The sequence below is a fragment of the Molossus molossus genome, unplaced genomic scaffold, assembly GCF_014108415.1.
Source record: "Molossus molossus isolate mMolMol1 unplaced genomic scaffold, mMolMol1.p scaffold_m16_p_15, whole genome shotgun sequence".
Taxonomy (NCBI): domain Eukaryota; kingdom Metazoa; phylum Chordata; class Mammalia; order Chiroptera; family Molossidae; genus Molossus; species Molossus molossus.
In genome coordinates, this window is record NW_023425350.1 from 39520531 (window position 1) to 39542430 (window position 21900).

The following is a 21900-nucleotide window of genomic DNA, read 5'->3' on the forward strand; positions in this document are numbered from 1 at the left end:
CAAAAGAAACTTTGCAGGCCAGAAAGGAGTGGCAAGAAATATTCAGAGTGATGAAAAGCAAGAACCTACAACCAAGATTACTCTATCCTGCAAAGCTGTCATTTAGAATCGATGGCCATATAAAGACTTTTCCATTCAAGAAAAAGTTAAAGGAGTTCATCACCACCAAACCATTATTATATGAAACGATGAAGGGTGTTTTTGAAGAAAAAGATAAAATATATGAACAAACAAAATGGCAATGAATACATATCTATCAACAATGGAATCTACAAACAAAATGAACAGGTAGAACAGAAACATTCTCATAGATACAGAGAACGTTTTGTTGGTTGCCAGATGGGAGGAGGGTTGGGGGAATGGGTAAAAAGGTGAAGAGATTAAGAAGTAGAAATTCATTGCTAGACTGACAAACCTCAAAGGGAAAGGGGTTGGGGGTGTGGGAAGAAATAAACCAAAGAACTTATATGCATAACCAATGGACACAGACAATAGTGTAGGAAAAGGCGGGAGGGGGGCGGGAGTGGGCAGGAGGGGGTCAATGGAGGAAAAATGTGGAACATCTGTTATACATTTTACATTCAACAATAAAGATTAAAAAAAAAAGATGTCCCACTAGTTAACATTTTCCAGCATATAATATTCATGTTAAAAGTCTCAATTAGGGTTCAGAAAGTAAAACCATTGAAGTGCAATATTTTTCCACAATTAACATTACAGAATCTTTAGTAACCTGGAGAGGGGTACAAAGATATTGTTCATTGTGCAGTGAATGACATTCTAATTGTGCTCATATTTGGTGGTTGGAATCTAGTTGAATAATCATATGCATACTAATACATTTTATATCAATGGATGCTCCTCTGAGTTAATGTTTTTCTGTAAAATCATGTTATAGACAGAGAATCCCCAATGTCTCCTTTCCTTAATCTTTTCCTTTCTTAACAAGATTTTACTGCCCCATGTGACCTCTCTCAATTCTGATTAAAAAGGACTCTCTAGAGGAGATTTTCTACTTGTCATTTACATTGCTAGGTAAATTTCATAAAAACATCTTGAATTATATAGGATATATATTTTACAAACAGTTTTTATGTTTATTATTCCATTTTCCTCCGTCGACTCTCTTTCCAAATGAGAAAGCTGATACTCAGAGAAGTTTGATAATTTGTTCAAGATTGTACCAGAAGAATATAGTACAGTTAGGACTTAAACAGATTTTCTGTTTTCAAGTTCAGTCATTTTTTTTCATTCTCTCATTGCTTTATATAAATGTACTTGTTCTAGCTTTTCCACGATTATCTACATTTTTTGTTTTATCTGAGCAGACTTTCCACTGTTAAAGAAATTTCAAGTTACATGTAGCATTGATGGTAGGGATTAGAAGGTGTATATTTTCAGATCTTCTGGAGAGACTGACTGAAATTATAACATGTGGAGAGCTGCTTCTTCCAACTGTGTGTATGTGTGAAGATTGCCTAAATGTTTATTTTATTTTATTTTTATAAAGGACATTCCTCCATTTTTGTTCAGATAGAGAGGGAGGGAGAGAGAGAGAAACATCGACGTGAAAGGGACACATTGAGTGGCTGCCACCTGCACGACCAACCAGGGCCGGGGACAAACTGCAAGTGAGGTACGTACCCTTAGCGGGAACCAAACCCGGGTTTCTCTGGACCATGGGCTGATGCTCCAACCACTTAGCCAAACCGGCCAGGGCTAAATGTTTATTTTAAAACTGGGCCCAAGGACATTAGCTTTTTTTGAATCAATAGTTTTTTGCCAAAGAATCAAGCACATTTTAATGTATACATGAGGCTGATTTTCTCAGCAATTAAACTACTACCCAATTTATAATCTTGGCATTTTAGAGAATCAAGGCTGGTTTAAGGTATTCCTAATCCACATACTTAGTTTATGCTCTGACTCAAACACATGATGAAATAGTTTAGTAATTTAATCTTTTCTAGTAGATGCTTAGAAGATGTATATCACAAAGATTATGTAGGCTATCTAAAAGGGATATCAATATTTTATTTAAATTATTTATATTAAAAAATTACTTTAGCCCTGGCTGGTTTGGCTCAGCAGTTAGAGCATCAAAGAGTCACAGGTCTGATTCTGGTCAAGGGCATGTACCTTGGTTGTGGTTTGTCCCCGGCCCTGGCTGGGGTCGTGTGGGAGGCAATCAATGTGTCTCTCTCATGTCAGTGTTTCTCTCTCCCTCTTTCTCTTACTCCCCCTCCCACTCTATCTGAGAATAGAAGGAAAAATATCTTCAGATGAGGATTAAAAAATTTTTCAAGGAAAGTAGGTATTAACAGTAAATACCCTCATTTTTTTTTTTTTTTAGTGAATACTCTCTTTATGAGATGTACATATCTTATAATGAACAGGAGGAAAAAGAGCTCAAATTGTATATTCAGGGTGGAAAAAATGAAAAGTATATGGTAGAGAATCCCATAATTCCTCCCTGCTCTTCCTGGTTAAACTGAACATAATAGAAAAGAAACAGTAAACTTACCCTGACATGTTCTACTTCTCACCACTTGGTATCCCTGGGGGCACATACAGGAGAATTTCCCGGGTTCATTGACACATTGATATTGACACAGGTAGCTTGAGGTTCTGCATTCATCAATATCTGTTGAATCAGAATAGAGCAAGGACACAGAATTGAAAAACTACTTTGGTAATATTTTATTTAGATGAGGTAAGAGAGTAAAAACACTGCAAACTCCGAAACACAAATACAATACTTTGTAAGAAGCTCAAGGGCAAATTCTAACAGTATCAGTTAATTTCCTCTAGAACAGAGATTGTCAACTTTTTTCATCTCATGGCACACAAAAACTAATCACTAAAATTCTGCAGCACACCAAAACATATATTTTTTGCCCATGTGACAAAAAAATAGGTATAGGTTTGATTCATTCACACTGGACAGCTATTGTTGTGTTGGCTTTCATCTTTCTTTTCTTTTCTTTTTTTTTAAATTTGATAATCTAAGGGAAAAGAGGTCAGTGCCCCTGACTAAATAGGCAAGTATTGTATGTTTAAAAATTTTTTGTGGCACACTGGTCGAAAATCGCTGCTCTAGAACTTCACAGCATGGAGTTTATCTTACCAGCAGTTTTACTCGATCATTGCTGACAGTTTGTCAAATCCTGGACCTAACCATATGAACTGAGCAGAATGAATGAACTGACTTATGGTTGATGCTTTTCACTTTGGACTCTGCAGACGGACCCAATGATACAGATTCATTTTTGCTTTATCAGAATGTGTGTGGCTTTGCTGTCAAGTTCATCTGAGCTTTGAACTTCAAGTCCCATCACTGTGCTAGTTTCTGGGAAAGAATGCTTTGCATTTCTCAATGGTGATGACCTTATAATTTGCTTAGAAGGGTAGAGGTAGGTGTCCAAATTCAACCCATTTTGGTTTTGAGCATAGTAGCATAATGTGAGGTTTCTCCAGGTGAGATATGACCTTTGTGTCCTCAAGTAGAGCAGTAAGGGTCCACAAAGAAGTCAGGGACATCAAGTGTCGATGGCACTCTCTCAGGATGTCTTATGCCTTTTAAGTTACACGGTGGAACATGCACATGCAATGGACTCTGAAGGTCATTTTTTCAGTTAAATGGTCCTCTTTACTAGTGGAAAGTGAAACCCAGGCAATTTAAGATATGTGCCCAAGTTTCACACTGGCAGGAATAAGACTAGGGGCCAGGTCTTGGTTTCTATTCTAATGCTTCTGACATGCAATTAGCATTTTTCAAACTTAAATGTGCACACCAGTCACCCAGAGTTAGATGCAGAATCTGACTCACTAGGTCTGAGTTGGGGCCTGAGATTCTGCATTTCTTTTCTTTTTTTTTTTATCCTCACCCGAGGACATTTTTCCATTCTTTGTTCAGGTAGAGTGGGAGGGAGAGAGAGGAACAGAGAGAGAGAGAGAGAAACATTGATGTGAAAGGGACACATCGAGTGGCTGCCACCCGCACAACCGACCAGGGCTGGGGACAAACTGCAACCGAGGTACGTGCCCTTAGCGGGAACCGAACCCGGGTCACTCAGGACCGCAGGCCGACGCTCTAACCGCTGAGCCAAACCAGCCAGGGCTGATTCTGCATTTCTTACAAGCTCCCAGGATGCTGCAGGGCATTGGATCACACTTTGAGAAGGAAGATACGAGCACATTCTTCTAATTATTAGACCCACCTTACATTTAATATTTCATTCATATTTTCCTTCTTTTTAAAAATAACATAGTAAAAAGTCACTGTTGTAATTGAATTAACCAAATTTTAGAATAGAATTTTCATAGATAAACATTTGTTTTCATAAACGAGTACATAATCAAATAAAAAGAACAACAATCAAGAGTCTTACTAAAATTTATTTGGAAAATATTTTACCTTCACAGTTGAGCCTGTCACTACTTAGCTCATATCCTTGATTACACTGACAGATGAATGAACCAAGAATGTTGTAGCATTGCTGAGCACATTGATTGCTGGCATCACATTCATTTATGTCTGAAAGGAAAAGTTATATACAGTTATATATCTATGTCTTTAAACATATCCTTGTTCATTTGTACCTATGTCATTTGATGATAAGTGAGTAATTCCTTAGCTGGATTCTTTGCCCTGCAGAAGCTCATTGGAGAACATTCATTCAGGTTTTATGTTTGTTGGAACAACCTCAAACATCTGTTGTATACTTCTTTTAGAAATACCAGAAAAAAAATTTTGGGGGGGGATGAATCTTTTCAAAAGAATTTAATAATTCTAATAAATATACATTCCAGTATCTATTTTCTTTTACTGTTGTTCAGATGCAAAATGCCAAGTCTATAAATAATTGATATAAGACACTCATACTGATATGGTCTCTCAGCATGCTGTAGTGAAGATTTATCTGTGCTATTTATTACTTTTTAAATGGGTTCTGTTAAATTCCATTACAATTAAAACATAAGCCTTTGAGACCCATACAGAGTTTTGCAATGCTCTAAGGCACTAAAAATATTGTGAAAGGGCATTTTTTCCTGTACTAGATTCTTTCCATGTCATGCCAATCTTAAAATTGTGTGCTGTGACATTGCATTCTGAAAAAGGAGAAGCATGTAAACATCAGATGCTCTTTCAGTGGAAAGTTTATGTATTTGAACTTGCAGTAACCCCTTTGACACCTTCAGTTTTTATATCACACACTGTTGACTAATTGGTGTGTGTATATCATTGGATCTATCTATCTATCTATATATTTTGATACACCCACAGAAGAGAACTAAAACCAAGGTTAAAAAAATTTTCCATTCACATGTTGATGTACTTTAAGAAACAGTGTTGTTACTGTCTTTTTAGCTTTATTTGGGGAAGTCGATGGAAATCAGTTCACTCAAGAACATAGAAAACTAGAAATACTGCAATGTGGCATGGGGTTTGCCTTTTTTTGAAGACAGAAATCTTGGTTGTTGGTTCCCAAAAGGCTTACCTACGCAGGTATAGTTGTTGGCTGCCAGCTGAAACCCAGGATTGCACTGGCAATAAAATGATCCTGGTGTGTTCACGCATCTTTGGTGGCAATATGGAGGAATGGCGCATTCATCTATATCTAGGTTACCAGGCATACACACACAAAGAGAACTACATTATTGATTATCCACACCCGTTTGCTCTCAAGTTCTCAGAACATTATCTAGGGAAGACTTCATTTAAAAATTAGTTATTATTTTTTTCAAACTAGGGTATATGTGTTTTAAATATACCTTGGTCTGCATTCTACAGTTAAGTGAGATGTTAAGAAAAAGGCTTCTGCCCTGGCCGGTTTGGCTCAGCGGTTGGAGCGTTGGCCTACGGACCAGAGAGTCACTGGTTCGGTTCCCGCTAGGGGCACGTACCAAATAAAAAAAAAAAAAAAAAGAAAAGAAAAAGGCTTCATAAATCTGGCTGGGTGGGTTGAAATTTGAAAGAGAGAAAAGTAATTAAGACTATTTCACATATATATGAGAATGTCAGTTTGAGGATTTAAAAGCTTATTTATAATGATAGAAGTTAAAAAAAACTATCAAAGAATTGAGTTATGTGCATAAAACTAATAGAAAGAAGGGGGAGGCTGCTGTTTAGTTGGTGACTTTGGCCACGTCATTGAAACGTTCATTATCTTGTTGTTGTTTTTTTTCTTTTGTAAAATGTGGATAGTAATGCTTGCTATGTGTATCTAATGATGTTTCTGTGAGAATCAAATGAAAGAACACTGTGGAAGAAATAAGATGCTAAACAAAAGTGCCCTTCTGACATAGTGATGTGTTCCAGGCTGTGTCCCTCTCAAATAAATTTTTCCAACTATAAAGTGCTCAATTGTGAACTTGCAGAGTAGAATTAACATCTTAGAAGCATAATAAAATTTCATTGAGTCATGACTAAATACTTTGTGACAACTCCAACATGGCATGCGTAATTTAAAATAACAAGTATGCATGTACAATGTAAGACTATGTAGTGACACTACCTTATAGTTAAAAAAAAAGCAAAAGCAAAAATTTATGCTGAGCTCTCTGGTCCTTTAATAACTAAAAGTATGGGAAGCATTGTGCTGGAGTGGCCTCAGTGCAATCTGAGTTTGAATTTTCTGGCAATTACTAGCTTGGCGTTAACCTCTTAGAGCTTCCATTTACTCCTCTGTAAGTAACAGTATGACAGTGTGGTAGAACTGTTGGAAGGATTACAGGACATAATGTAGGCAAACTTCCTTACATAAAACAGGTAAAAACAAATGGGAGCTCTTATCAATAAATTGCAAAATTTATTTAATTTAGCTTAAATATTGAATCAAATGATAATGATACGCACATAGTTTACCCCCTCATTTATTTAGATGTCTGCTCAAATGTCACCTCAGGAAGACCATTTTTGACCATTCATATAAAATAACTTCCTCTGCATTATCTATTGCCTTATCCTGCTTTGTTTTCCTTTGTAGCCACTGACACTCCTTGACACTGTGTTATGTGCTTATTTGCTTCTCGTCTGTCTCCCTCAATGCATGGCAGATAAGACCTGTCTCTACCTCGTGAGGTGGAGGTAGAGTATTTTTTTTGTCTGTTTACTTCTGTATGCTTAATACCTGGAACAGGGCCTGGCATAGTAGGTACTCAATAAACATTAGTTGAATAAATGGAAACATCATACCAACTAAGAGCAATTTTAGCACAGTTCTTCCTAGTACCCAGTATTACACCCAGGTGCCAATCTTGATAGCTAATTTGTGTAAATGGTACTTTCTAATAGCTCCACAAGGAATGTTTGTTCACCATGATGTTCCAGCACCTCAGACAGTGCCTGGCACACAGTCAGCCCTCAATAAATATTTGCTGAATAAATGATATGTGTCTTTACAGCCAGTAAACGTTCATCGAACCATTGTTATTTGCTGCATTGTGTTTAGCACTACAGATTTATAATGATAATAAATATACATACATCCTATGCCTGTCTAGTATGGAAGATGTGCATGAAAACAGATGACTGCCATGAATGATAAGATCAACGATAGAAAAGTGTATAAGGGATAGAAGGAGCACTAAAGTGTGGCCTGCTGACTGTTGCTGTTCCATGGACTTTATGGACCAGTCTGCAACAAATAAGTACAGAAATTGAGAGTAGTTATTTAGAAATAGCAATTTGCTGTTAACATTTTTATTGTAGTTTAGAGAATTAATCTGCAACAGATAGGAAATTTACAAAAAGGATCCATCAGAATTTGAGAAGTACTGGCATAGAGGAGGGAGTGACTAATTATATTGGGGTCATGGACAACTTCTCAGAGGAAATGACTCTGAGCCTGGATTTGAGAGTTAAATAGGAATTTGCCAGGATTCCATGTTTCTGGTGCTGAAAGATCTTATGTAGAAGCACTAAAGTGTGACACTATGTGATGTATTATATGTGGGGAATTATAAGTAGTGGGATAAAGCTGCTGGAGTGTTTTTTGTTTTGGTGGGAAAGGGTTGTTCAGGGCTGGACAAGGATCTGATTAAGGAAGACCTTATATGCTCTGTTGACGAATGTAGAATTGGTTATATGGGTGAAAGAAATACCACATGGTTAGACTGAATTTAAGAATGTCTCCTCCTATGGATATAAAGAGCTACAACTATATGTTCCATTCTCTTTGGTTTTTCCCACAGTAGTTTGAGTTAGTTCTTTTTCTGTGCGTTATATACTCTCAATTGTTTATTTTCCTGATTAATACAGTGGACAAAACTTTGGTGGTAGAGTTTTCCACACATTCTTCTCCTAAATCACAGCTTCAGTCATTGCAAACCCTGGGCCTTCCTCAGGGGCTGGGCAGTAACCCCAATCCTCTAGGAACAGCCCATGGCAAGCAGAACTCCACTGGGGCCCATGAGGAGCTCAGTGTTGACATCCTGACATCAACAGCTCACATTCTCAGGCGAAAATGAATGCTGGTTGCCTGTCCCCACATCCTGATCCTCTGTTTCTAAGAGAAAATAAAAACTCTTCTCTTCTATGGTGAGAGGTGGTATGTAAATCATTGGACAGAGGGAGTCAATTAAAGACTTTTATGCATAATGGTAAGCCTCACAAATGAGCCCAGAACACTTTAGTTTACCTCTTATTTGGCAGTTGGCCTCCCCATACCATGTTCTTCCTCTCATTCAAAAAAGATGCCTAGAGCATCTACTTGGTGGGCACTCTTCAGGGACTAAAGAGACAGCAGTGACACATGCCAGACCCGGCCCCTGCCTTGAGGGAGCTCAAGTAGAACTCTCAAATAGAGGCACATGTTGCATTTGGCTTTGCATTCCTAGCACTGCACCTGCTTGCAGCATAAAGAATGTTTAGTATGTTAACTCTTTATATACCGATAGCACACAGCTATTCAGCCCAGGACCAGGCACCGTTCTAAGCATTCCCACACACGAGCTTCTGAAGAAGAGTCTAGTATTATATCCATAGAACATAGGGAAAAAGTAGGTTGAGAATTTCAGTAACTCACCTAAGGGCTCAATGTGAGTGTAGGGTGGTAATGGGATTTGAACCTCACCATTGGCCTTATAAACTATGAACTATGCTTTTAGGTCTCATTCATACTACATATTACTTCTTTTGCTTAGTCTAACATGTAATCAACACTTTGATTTCCAGAATATGCTGAAGCTTTAAGGCTTGTTCTTTTTCGTGAATGTGGAAAATGGATTGGCATTCAATGAAAGAATAAGCAGTAGTTGGCTATCATTCTCCAAATAAATATGAGTGCTTTGTTTTGAATGCCTGAGGTTTAACAATTAAGATGCTCAAGAGAGGACTTTGCTTACTGCACTGCTGTACTTACCCACACACTGCTCTCCTCGCTTCTGATACCCTGGAGGGCACTGACAGGCAAAGGAGCCACGTAAATTGATGCACACTTGGTCGCCTCTACAGTTGTGCGTCCCTGCAGCGCACTCATCTATGTCTGTTAAAGACACACAACATAGAAAGGTTTTGAGTTGGTTGAGAAGACGTTGATATTTCCTCCATATTGTCATAATAGTTTTCCTAAAGAAATTGAGTTCTTAAAACGTATACTTTGTTTTTAAAACACTATTCTGCAATATTGTTATATTGGAAAAGTTTAAAATGATAAATTATTATATTTTTATTATTTTTTTATCCTCACCTGAGGACATTTTTGAGGTCATTTTTGCATTTATCTTCAGATAGAGCAGGAGGGAGGAGGGGTGAAGGAAAGAGAGAGAAACATTGATGTGAGAGAGACACATTGACTGGCTGCCACCCACACGACCCCAACTGGGTCTGGACACAAGCTGCAACTGTGGTACATGCCACTAGTGGTAACTGAACCCGGGACTCTCTGGTCCACGGGCTGACACTCTAACCGTTGAGCCAAACTGACCGGGGCTAAAATGATAAATTATTTTTAGTGTATAGAAAATAATTTCACAGATGCCAGTGTGTACCACTCAGATTTAACAAATGATAACATTTTGCTCTGCTTGCCTCAGCTCACTTTATTTTGTTAAGAAATGAAACATATCAGATATAGCTAAAGCCTTACTCCATCCTCATCCCTTTATCCACCCACCCACCACTGTCCTGGTAGGCACGAATACTTCCCTGAGGTGTTTTTATACTTTTAGTATACAGAGATATACTCATTAGAATATATAGTATTGTTTTGTGTGCTTTAAAATGTAAATAAATTGTATGATACTGTTTTTTTCACCCAACATATTATATTTGAAATAATTTCTATTGATGAATCTCTAAAAAAACTGCCAAATAACAGGATATAAATCAAACTTTAATATTATGCATTCCCTGTTGCTTGTTTGTCTTCAAACTTTAGAAAGTATTTAATTTGGTTATTTCTCTAAGAAAGATAGGCTGATGTAGTGTAAAATACATATTTTCCCAAAGTATTTCAATTTTGGGAACAATATAGTAAAGGTGACTTAAGGAATAGGTAGGTATAGTTTTAGAAAAGTAAAAAATGCTCAGTCATAATATAATGAACTTGTTACAATAAATTTCTTTGGGATCAAAATGAGATATGAATCTGTGTGTACATTTATAATAATGTATAAGTAATATTTAATTTAGCCTTATCCACCTTACCTTTGCATTAATTCAGATGTTTCTCTCTCACAATATGAAGTAAAATAACACAAATGAAGGGATTATGTGATTTTGGACTTCTTCAACAACTTAAGACTCTAAGTATCATAAAAATATAGCCTTATAATTCCTTGATGATGAATTTAGCATAAAAACTGCAACAAGCTTAGGGTGTCTAAGAACATCACTGCGGTAGACCCAGCGTGGTGCTTTGGGTCAAGAATCAATAATAAAAATAAAATGAGCCATCAGTTAGAATTTATTCTTCAATTCCTGCCCTTCCCTTTAAGAAGCTCAGAATGTTGCCATTCATCTAATGTTTCCAAAGATAATAACTGCACTTACAGTACCCAGTGTAATAATGTTGGAAGTTCTGATTATAAGAGGGTTGTCCTCAGGACTTCAATTAGCTGAGTGTGGAATTGATATGAGAGATTCCAAAAGAATAAGGGAGGGGAGATGAAAAATCCTCCAGGAATATCTGGCTGTTATTGGATAATAACCTATTAAAGCATCTACTTACATAATTCTTTGAACCTGATTTTGAAGTGTTGGTGAATTTATTTTTGTTATTATTTTTTATCTATCTATTTATTTATTTTTAAATAAATAGAAGGGAGAGGGAGAGAGAGAGAGAAACATTGATGAGAGAGAACACTGATTGGCTGTCTCCTGCATGCCCCCCACTGGGGATTTGGCCCACAACCTGACCAGGAATCGAACTGGTAACCTCTTGGTGCATGGGTCGACACTCAACTACTGAGCCACAATGGCTGGGCTGTTTTTTATTTTCATTTTGAAATTTATTATTATTTTTAAATCACTGATCACAACTCTATCTTTTTTGGGTACTATGCAAAGGTGAAGCAATCTTGCTTTGAAATTATCTGGGTTTTTTGTGTGTCTTTTATTATTTTCTCATATGCATGTGATGAAAACATTTCTACTGAGGTTTCTTCAGAGCTTTATGACTTGCTAATGCAAAAATGACAACAGAATTCCTATTGTTTTATGTCAAGAACATTTGCCAGCATTTGCAGTGATAACAACCCTGAGAGATACTGCAATGTGAGATTCAGATGTGGCAAGTTTCCTCAGTACATGCTGGCAGAAGATCAAGGACTGGCTGGCTGCTGCATTTTCTAAAGGAGGCCTCACCAGTGACTTGAGGCTGCTTTCTGAGACTTGTCTCTGCAAACTGCCTCCACCCCATTGATTTCCTGATGTCGTACAATTTCCTTTCTACTTCTTGTCATTCAATTCTAAGTCTCTTTGATAAATAGGGTAACATTTTTTGTGGAATTTATATATCATTAAATAGATTTTATACATAAAAACCATACTCCCTGGACTTACTCCTCCTTAAGAACAGGTCCATTTACCTTGTGAGAAGGATTATTTAATAAAAATATTGGGTGAGTTAAAGTAATTTAATTAAAAAAAACAAAAAACAAGTAAAATACCAACTGCCTCCATTACCACTACACTCTTTTCCTTTCTCTATCAAAAAACACAAACAAAACTACAATAGGACCAACCTCACCTAGGATTGACAGCTAATATTTTTAATGCATATTTACATGGATTTACTTTTATTTTTAATTCTTCTGGAGGGGGAACCCTCCTGCAATTCAATAAAGTATAGTTGTGTGAAATCCCCTTTGAGAAATTATTCCAAAGGTGCTGAGTGCACACTTCATCATGCACCTTGAGCTGCATCTGCCAGTACATGGACTGACTACATGTTCATTTATGACTTCTACTTGAGTTTAGAATTTATCCTCCCCTTTGCTCTTAGCAGATTATCTAATGCTGAAGTGTAATATACAGATTGGAGTTCTTTGAACTATCTTCAATTGCACTGTCAGTTTACTAGTTTATTTAAACAAAACAATTTTATTATTTTGAAATTTGTACTTTGAGATCCTGTTATGGTATTCACAAACATATGTCATATTAGAAAATTATATAAGATATACAAAGTCATATAAGAATTGTTATACATTGTTAAACTCTTTTATGCTTCCCTTTTCTACTTGTATGCATTGCTATTTGTTTTAAATGTCAGAGAGCTCAATGTGATAAGAAAGCCACTGAAATATACATTTATGTCAGAAACTCAAAGCAGAACATCCATCCTTGTGCAGATGAAGCAGAAGATCTGGCTATCCCAGATGTGATTATAAAAGCCTCTGTGGTGAGAACATCTGTACTGGCAAATGCAATATTTTATTTATAAGGGAAAGTATTCAGGTAAGCCATGATTTCTTGATAATCTAAGAAAAAGTACTCTGGGGAGAGATGTCTTTGCTGTTTTTGAACTATCTATAATTTATCCTTGACAGTCAAGCTCACTAAGTTCTTAGGCCATCTGTTAACACATTCCCTGGACTCTGGACCTTCGCTCTTTGAGGATGGGGGTCAATGTGTTTCCTTTTCTTTGTATTCCTAGTACCTAGCAGAATGCATGAACCATGGTGGATTTTCAAAAAAAATATCTGTTAATAAGTGGATGCATGAATCATGATTGCTGAAACCTGAGGTCTAGAGTTTAAGAAAAGTAGAACCAGTGTTTTATCTCATGGAAGTAAATATTTGCAAGATAGGTTAATAGGCAAGATGTGGGAAAAACGGCAAAATCAGCAAGATGTCAGCAAATGGAAAAGGATGTAAAGCAAGAGCACTGAGAAGCTCAGAAGCTATGAGGAATAAGGCAGCATCGGAGGAGGGTGGCTATAGAAGGTTTGCTGCAAGAGATGAGTTTTAAGCGGCATTTTGAAGAAGGTGAGGTATGTGAATTGACAGAAACAGGAGGCTACTCCTAGGCAGAAGGCAGAGTGCGTTAAAAAACACTGACAAGACAAAAGTGGTTTGTATGAGAATGGCTGAGAGTGTTGGAGTCAGCATTGCTGGAGGGGCTGCCTGTGAGGAGTCTGGTTTAGTGCCTGGTTGAAGGTGCTCATAAAATGGTAGTTTAAGTCATGAGCAAAATTTAGTGCCTTAAAGGTGAGATTAGAGTTTAGACTGAACACCACAGGGAACAGCTCTGAACCATGTAGACACAGCCTAATGTAAACACTATCAAAGAATAAAATAATAGAGTGTGCTTCCTAAAATATCACAACACGTAAATCAACTCATATTTCATCATTCTAATGCATTGAGAATAGCTAATGGCAATATTTGGTAATTCCCTCATTTTTCAAAAATGTGCCCATGTTCTCCCTCCTAGTGATTTATACTATTACAGGTCCCTCTCTTGCTGACTTTGGCACCATTATTGCTTTAAATAATACAGTCTGATCTTTGCTCAGCTCACACTCCTAGCCTCTTTACCATACTGACTCCCAGTCTATGTAACTGCATATTTAATTTTCTCTCAAAGTTAATGGAGGTAACTATGTCCATGTCTTTGTGGTGTCCATTAAGTCCCTGCTTAGGCCCTCATTCTCTATGTTTTTGGCTCCTTCCCTTTAGTCTGACTCATATTTCCCAAACCCCTGACTCATGCTGCTTTCTCTCTCTTATGCAACATTTTAATCTTTGCAATGTTCTTTCCACAATTTGATAATTTACCACGACATGAAGTCACTTAGTGTGTTTCATGGACAAAAATTTTCTGTATATTAAATGCTGCAGATTACCAATTAGACTTTTCTAAACTGTGCTGCTTTAGGTTTAAGGAATAATTCAGAATTACATTGGAATAAGCTACCATTGCCAAGTGATGAGAATATACTGAAACAGGAAGAAGGGGATTGAAATTATTTTGGTTCTGTCACTGCCTATGTGATCCAGGGTCATGGTATCAATTCTTTTTCTCTCTGCTTCTCCATCTGTAAAAGAGACTGTCTATCCCTAATAACAGTACACATGTTTTTTTTTTAAAGTTCAGAATATTATCTCTATCTCTATCTCTATCTCTATCTCTATCTCTATCTCTATCTCTATCTCTATCTCTATCTCTATCTCTATCTCTATCTCTATCTCATCTATATCTATATCTATATCTATCCAGATTGTAAACCTTAGAGTAAAATAACTATATCTTTGTTAGTTCTGTGTGGGGCACTGTGCATGCTTTGGAAATATTTGATGGTGCTATGCCTTGTACTCCTATGATTAAAGAAAAAGTAGTAGTTTAAGTTGCTGCTAATTCTTGATCTGTGTTGCTTTAAAACTTTGTTATATTTTCCCCAATCATGTAGATCTAATCTCATTAAGGAGTAAAGTAGCAGGGAAAAGAGGTCAAGCATTCATGTTTGCTGTAAGGAGGAGTTAGTTTACTCCTGGCCTCTTTCTTTTTTTAAAAAATTAATTAATTTATTTTTGTTACAGATGTTTCTCCTCCCCCCCCACTGATTCCTCCTTCCCCCTTCCTCCCCACCCTGTCCCCACCTTTGTTGTCCATGTCCATTGTTCATACATACATGCATATAAGTTCTGTGGTTTATCTCCCCCCTACACCCCCCCCTGCTGGGGATTGTCGGTCTGTACCCCACTTCCACGTCTCTGGGACTACCCTGTTCCTAAGACTGTTATGTTCATTATATTCCACAAATAAGTGAGATCATGTGATATTTGTCTTTCTCTGCTTGGCTTACTCCTGGCCTCTTTCTTTCCTTTTCTTTCTATATTCTTCTTTTTATCTTCACATTTTTAATGATTTAGATAGATACCTATCTGCTCAGAGTGATTGGTCCCAATCCTTTCTAGTGACAAAACAGTAACTTAGTTCCTAGGAAAGACTCTTTCTACTTATTCAATAAAACTTTTAAAATAAAAGGGACTCATTGGGTGAAGATCTTATAGTTATTTGGAGTATTCATCCTATTTTTCAGTATCATCCTGGAAGGTAGGAACTATGTCAACAAGAGTTGAAGGCATTGCTGTTTGACTGCTGCCTCATGCATTAATGGCTAATGATAACAAAAACCTGAATATATTATGTTGATTGAAATCTGATCAAAAAGGTGTGTAATATTTTATATAACTTCCTATACAGATTTGTTAAAATTCTAAAATTAAATGATATAAAAATAGATAAATGCTTAGCAATATCTAAACACCTATTATTTGATTAGGAAATCAGATCTACAGACCTCTGACTTAATCCTAATAAGAGCCCTGTGGAATAAGTGGTTACATCATCCACAATTTATGGGTGAGGCAGGAGGATGTCACTGAAATGCAGATTGGTGAGATAACCTGCCCAAGGTCACACAGAGCAGAAATTCAAACCCAAAATATCTATTTAGCCTCTGCTTTTTAGGTCTCCAGAAAGACTTATTTCCTAAGAGTTCTGGAGAGTAGAAGTTTTATTGTAGTTATATATATTTAATTTTTCTTAGAATTAAAGAGAGGGTTGTTAATCTGTAGTGCCTTGATTCCTCCCTTGCATTTTTTTTTCTTGTTAGAATAACATTCATAGCTCTCCAAGTCTTCTGTTTTCTTCCCCACTCTTTAGCCAATTATCAACAATTTTTGTCAAAGACTTTCTATTTCCCTTGCTGCTTCTTTCATAGTACTGGAATCAGATTTATCTGGGCCAAATGCCCAGTTCTAGTTAGCTTTTCACCCTTCTGAAATTATCAACCAGAATTCACCCAAGCTAAGCAGTTCTAGTGGAGAAAATAAATACTGATATTAAGTAACAAAAGAAGACTGTCTTCATCCATGGCCAGCAGTAGATTTATAGTTCTAGATTCTTATCTGTTCTGGCAAAAAAGATTGTTAATAATTTGGTGTGCTTTAAATGATAAACAAAAATATCACCAAAGTCAACAAATATCAGCCTCCCTGATAGTTCAAGTTTTTGTTTTAGAAAGTGAAGTTGGCAAGTCAGGGGTCCTGAAGTCCTCGGCACTGCACTGTGTTCTATCAGAAACTTAAAATACAATGCTGTTCCCATATGGAAATGGGAAATGCTACATGTACTTGGAGTTGCTTTTTCCAGCAATGATCTTGGATTTGCACTGCAAATTGACTCTCTCCTACCTAGTCTCCTCTGTAGCTAGTGGTGTTCATTTGCAAGATGATTGGATGTGGTTAGACATAGGATTCATGAATGTGGGGGAGAACACCAACTGATGCACATGAGTATTCAACTCGTGATTTATCTGTATTATGCACAAACCAAATGAACCAAACAGTCATAGGCTAAAATGGAAGAATGAGCAAGGAAACAAACTTAATTTGCATTCTGTGGGCTTTCTGCACACTAACAAAGTGAATAAAGCTCATTGCTTTCAGAATCTTAAAGAAAAAACATTTTCTATGAATAAATAATTGTTAATTGTCAGGGATGTTCTCTGGCATCTCTGTGAATGTCATTCCCAGCTAACCACCCTTTTTATTCTTAAAGTTAATTATCCACTAAGCAAATGTCTGAGAAAAGATGGTCTTAGTATTTGGAGGTAAAACTCTTTTGAAACAAGCAGCACCATCAGTCTTTGTTCCAGGGTGGTTCAGTACTGGGAATTAAAAACCCTCTGTGTGAAAGTTCAAGCCCATTTCATACAAGCTGTGGACCTGGCCTTTGGAGGAATTAGGATCCCACCTTATTATGGGATGCCTGTGTACTGACATTTCAGTTGTGTTACCCTCATACTCCACCATTTCACCACTTGACCCTCCCATCCCCAGCTCCAGATCAAATCCCTGAAAAGTGATGAGCTGAATGGAGACTGACTATATTCAGCTAAATCCACCATGCCCTGCCTGAATGCTGTGATTTGATTCCTGGCCCCTTTTCCTGAGCCCTTACAGCCAGATTAGTTAATCTCTCTAGCCCAAAGTACACACATTCCTGGCTTACTCCTTCAGGCAAATCATCACTTGAGGTCACATAAGCCCCTGGCTATGGCAATGCCAATTACAACAAGCATGGCTTGGTGACCTCCTAATTGTATGAGACCAATTACATTATACTTGTTGTTTGTTCAACAATAAACAGCTTTTGTGCTCACTAAATTGAGGCATACCATTAAATTTGTTGAGTGTAACTTGGCAATACTTCTCTAAATCATTAACTGCCTAAGCCTTTGAAATAAAGTATATCTTTGTGCCTCTTGCCCCTAGAGCACATTACCTTCTTGTGTGTATTTTCCTACCCTTTTCATTACATCTTACCTATAATGTTTCTGTACAATGTTTCCTCATACACCTCAGAACTCTTATGTTTTTCTGAATTCTAAATGGAGCAGAGAGGTAGAATGAAAGGGGAGGGGAGGTGACTCACCAAATTTGCACTTAAATACCTTTTTATGTTCTCTCTCTCTTTTTTTGGTTAATCTTCACACAAGGATATTTTTCCATTGATTTTTTAAAGAGAGAGGTGGAAGGGAGGGAAGGAGAGAGAGGGAGAGAGAAACATTGATGTGAGAGAGACACATTGATTAATTGCCTCCCATATGACCCTGACTGGGGTTGGGGATTGAACCTGCAGCCCAGGTATATGCCCTTGAACAGGAATTGAACCCGTGACTCTTTGGTCTGTGGGCCGATGCTGTAACTGCTCAGCAAAACTGGCCAGGGCTATTTTCTCTTTTTGATTTAAAATTTCAGTGCAGTGGAAAGCAATGAGAGCATAAATATTTAGGTAAAACTAAATGAATACTGAATACATAAAACAACAATAGTAAAGTCTCTGGGGACTTATAAAAATCTAACAGCGGTTCTCAACCTGTGGGTCACGACCCCTTTGGGGGATCGTACGACCCTTTCACAGGGTTCGCCTAAGACATAACAGTAGCAAAATTAGTTATGAAGTAGCAACAAAAATAATTTTATGGTTGGGGGTCACCACAATATGAGGAACTATATTAAAGGGTCGTGGCATTAGGATGGTTGAGAACCACTGCTATAGAATGAAAATACATGAGAATAATAGCATATAGATTGGCAGAAGGGTAAATGGGGTTTAAGTAGCTTAAAATCTGTGCATGTCTGGGAAGAGGTAAAACTACTAATTTATTTCCTATTTTGATAAGTCAAGGATGCATGTTAATGTAATCCCCAGGGAAAACACTAAAGATATAGTTAAATGTATGAAACTACAAAGCTAATACAAGGGAAAATAGAATAAAACAAAATATTCCATCATTTCAGAGAGAAGGCAAGAAAGAAATAAAAATAAATTAAAATGTGCTGAACTCATAGAAGGCAAATACTAAAATGGTAGTTTAGACCTAAACATATCAATAGTTACATTATATGTAAATGGATTAAATGCTCTTATTAAAAATCCCAAAATTCTCAGGTTGATTAAAAACACAGAATGTACATAAGCTGTTTCAAAAGACACAATTTAAATATAATAACATACATAGATTTAAAAAGATAAAAAATATACCATACAAACACTAACAAAAAGAAAGTTGACTTTGCAATATTAACATAAGACAAAGTTGACTTTAAGGGAAAAAAGATTAGTAGAGAATAAAAATGTAATGATAAAAGTTTTATATTCACCAGGAAAATATAGAAATTATAAATTTAACTATAATTAATCACCTGGCTTCAATATAGATAAAGCAAAAGTATATAAAACTAAAGGGAATAATGGATACACACAATTGCAGTAAGAGATGTAACATACTTCTCTCAGTAATTAAAAAAAAATAAGCATACATTTTCAGAAATGAATAGAAAATATAAATAACATGATTTAAACATTTTAAATAATTGACACATATAGAACACTATACAGCATACATAACCTTTTCAAGTATTGAGAAAACATAAAAAGAAAATGACTGTATGTAAGCCTTAAGGCAAGTTTAAATAAATTTCAGAAATTGCAACTACAGTTTTTATTCTCTAACTACAATGTAAATAAGATAGAAACAACAACACGGAGGGCTGGTGCACCCAGAGAGGTCATGAAAATTCTGTACCCCTGCCCATATACCTTGCCCTATGCAGCCCTTCTAGCTGGATGTTCATTTGTATCCTTTATCATGTTATTTTATGATAAACTGGTAAATGCTAAGTTAAAAAAAAGATAGAAACAGCAACAATAAAATTAGAAAAATCTTCTTATTTTAGTAAAGAAGACATATCTTCAAAACAATTTATGACTTAAAAAAGATATCAAAATATAAATCTGAGACTTCTTAGACATGTGGTGCATATACATATATCGTCGTATAGTTGTAGAGATTACTTTTGTAGTTTATCCTCTAACATTTGAAAAATTTACTTGATAAAGTGTAGCAAGGAAAGATCTCATTGTAAGTGGTTTTCTGTTGTTGTTAATCCTCATCTGAGGATACTTTTCTATTGATTTTTAGATATAGTGGAGGGAGGGAGGGAGAGAGAGAGAGAAACATCACTGTGAGAGAGACACATCGACTGGTTACCTCCTGCATGACCCTGACGGGCCAGGGATCAAACCTGCAACCCAGGTATGTGCCCTTAACTGGATATTGAACCTGTAATCCTTTGGTTCACTGGCCGATGCTCTAACTATTGAGCAAAACCACTCAGGGCTCATCATAAGTGATTTTTTATTCCTGCCCTCTTCCTTGAACAAAGAAGCAATTAATAAAGACTAGCCTGGCTGGGTGGCTCAGTTGGTTGGAGCTACGTCCCATACACCAAAAGATTGAGGGTTCAATTCCTGATGAGGGCACATACCTAGGCTGTGCAATACATCCCCAGTCAGGGTGCATATGGGAGGTAACTGGTTGATGTTTCTCTCTCACATGTGTGTTTCTCTCTCTATTTCTCTCCTTTTCCCTCTCTCTCTCTCTCAAAAAAGAAAAATTAATAAAACATAATCTCAGGTGAAGATTAAAAAGAAAAAAGAGCCCTGGCCGGTTTGGCTCAGTGGTTAGAAGGTCGGCCCATAGACCAAGGACTCGCAGGTTTGATTTCAGTCAAGGGCATGTACCTCAGTTGTGATTTGGTCCTCGGCCATGGTTGGGGTCATGTGGGAGGCAACCAATCGATGTGTCTCTCTCGCATCAATGTCTCTCTCTCTCTCTCTCTCTCTCTCTCTCTCTCAACTCTGTCTGAAATGGATGGAAAAATATCCTTGGGTGAGAATTAAAAAAAGAGAAATTCTAGACTTGGTGGATCCAAGATGGTGGCAGAGTAGGTGGATGTTATACTCACGTCCTCCCAGGACCAAACAGGAATTACAATTACAATATAGAACAATCACCTGAATAACCAATTAAAGATTAGCTGAAGAAAAGTCTTATAATCAAGGATTAAGAAGAAGCCACACTGAGACTGGCAGGAAGGTTAGAAATGTGAAAAGGGCTGGCCCCACTCCCAAGGGTGGTGGCTGAGGTTCTAGAGGGATATCTCAGCTGCAAAGGTTTCCCTTTAGAAGTGTGGGGTTTCAACCCCAAACCAGGCTCCTCAACCAGGGCACCAGAGTTGGGGAGTGGAACTCACATAGTATCTAGCTGTGAAAATCAGTGGGGATTCTGTCCTCCAGGGAGAAAAGGGTCTGCTAGAGACATAGGTGCTGTCTTAAAGGGCCATTACACAAAATTTTGTTCACAGTCACTCACCCTGGGCTCCAGTGGAGGGAGGGTAGAGCAGACTAGAGACATGTGAGGAGAGACTGGGGTTTGTGGCTCTGGGAAGAGAACTGAAGGGACAGTGCCAGGATTTCTGTGCTGAGTCATTCTCTTGTGCCACAGATACCACCTTTCTTGAGTGGAACACTTTCCTCCATAAGGCTTTGCTTGGGGAGTGCAATAGCCCTACACTCTGGACTCCCTGTTGTCCACCCTGTGGAGCTTGAGCCCTGCTGAGGAGTCAGCTGCCTAGGCCAGGGTATAGAGGTCTGGGTAGACTCAGAGGGTGTCCATGATTGAGTTGTGTGGCTCTAGAGTGGGGGCCACTTCCCATCTTCTCCCAAGCCTGACCAGCACCTCCCTTCAAGAGAGACCCACTAGCCCCACCATCCTGACTCATGATGGCCTTGCCCTGTTGAGATCAGTCTATGGGCGGAATCTGGGACCAACTGAGTTGTGTGGCTCTACAATGGGGGATATTTTTCCCCTTACATGCCTGCCTTGTGCAGAGCTGTCCATTTACACAGCCAAATCCAGGTCTGTTTGGGCCTCACCCTGACAACTCCCTGAGACCCACCCCACCAAAAAAGTGTGCTAGCACCCAGCAGGTGGCAGCTAGACTTGGTATACTCTGGGACATTTGCTGAGTAGCCTCAGACCCAGCACGGCACTGAGTTGAAACCTGTATTGGTCTAGTGAACATCACTCACCCCT

General features: G+C 37.6%; 1 protein-coding gene across 5 annotated transcripts in view; it reads right to left on the minus strand.

The window, feature by feature from the left end:
- Window positions 1-21900, minus strand: part of EFEMP1 (EGF containing fibulin extracellular matrix protein 1) — a 71663-nt gene that overhangs the window by 12412 nt on the left and 37351 nt on the right. For all 5 annotated transcript variants that reach the window (XR_004959740.1, XM_036263487.1, XM_036263488.1 and 2 more), the window contains 4 exons: window positions 9366-9488; window positions 5502-5621; window positions 4418-4537; window positions 2525-2644 (listed from right to left, as the gene is read on the minus strand). Coding sequence is in view for 4 of the 5 variants with exons in the window: in XM_036263487.1 (XP_036119380.1) it covers window positions 2525-2644; window positions 4418-4537; window positions 5502-5621; window positions 9366-9488 (483 nt within the window). In the remaining variant the exon portion in view is untranslated. The remainder of the gene's footprint in view (window positions 1-2524; window positions 2645-4417; window positions 4538-5501; window positions 5622-9365; window positions 9489-21900) is intronic.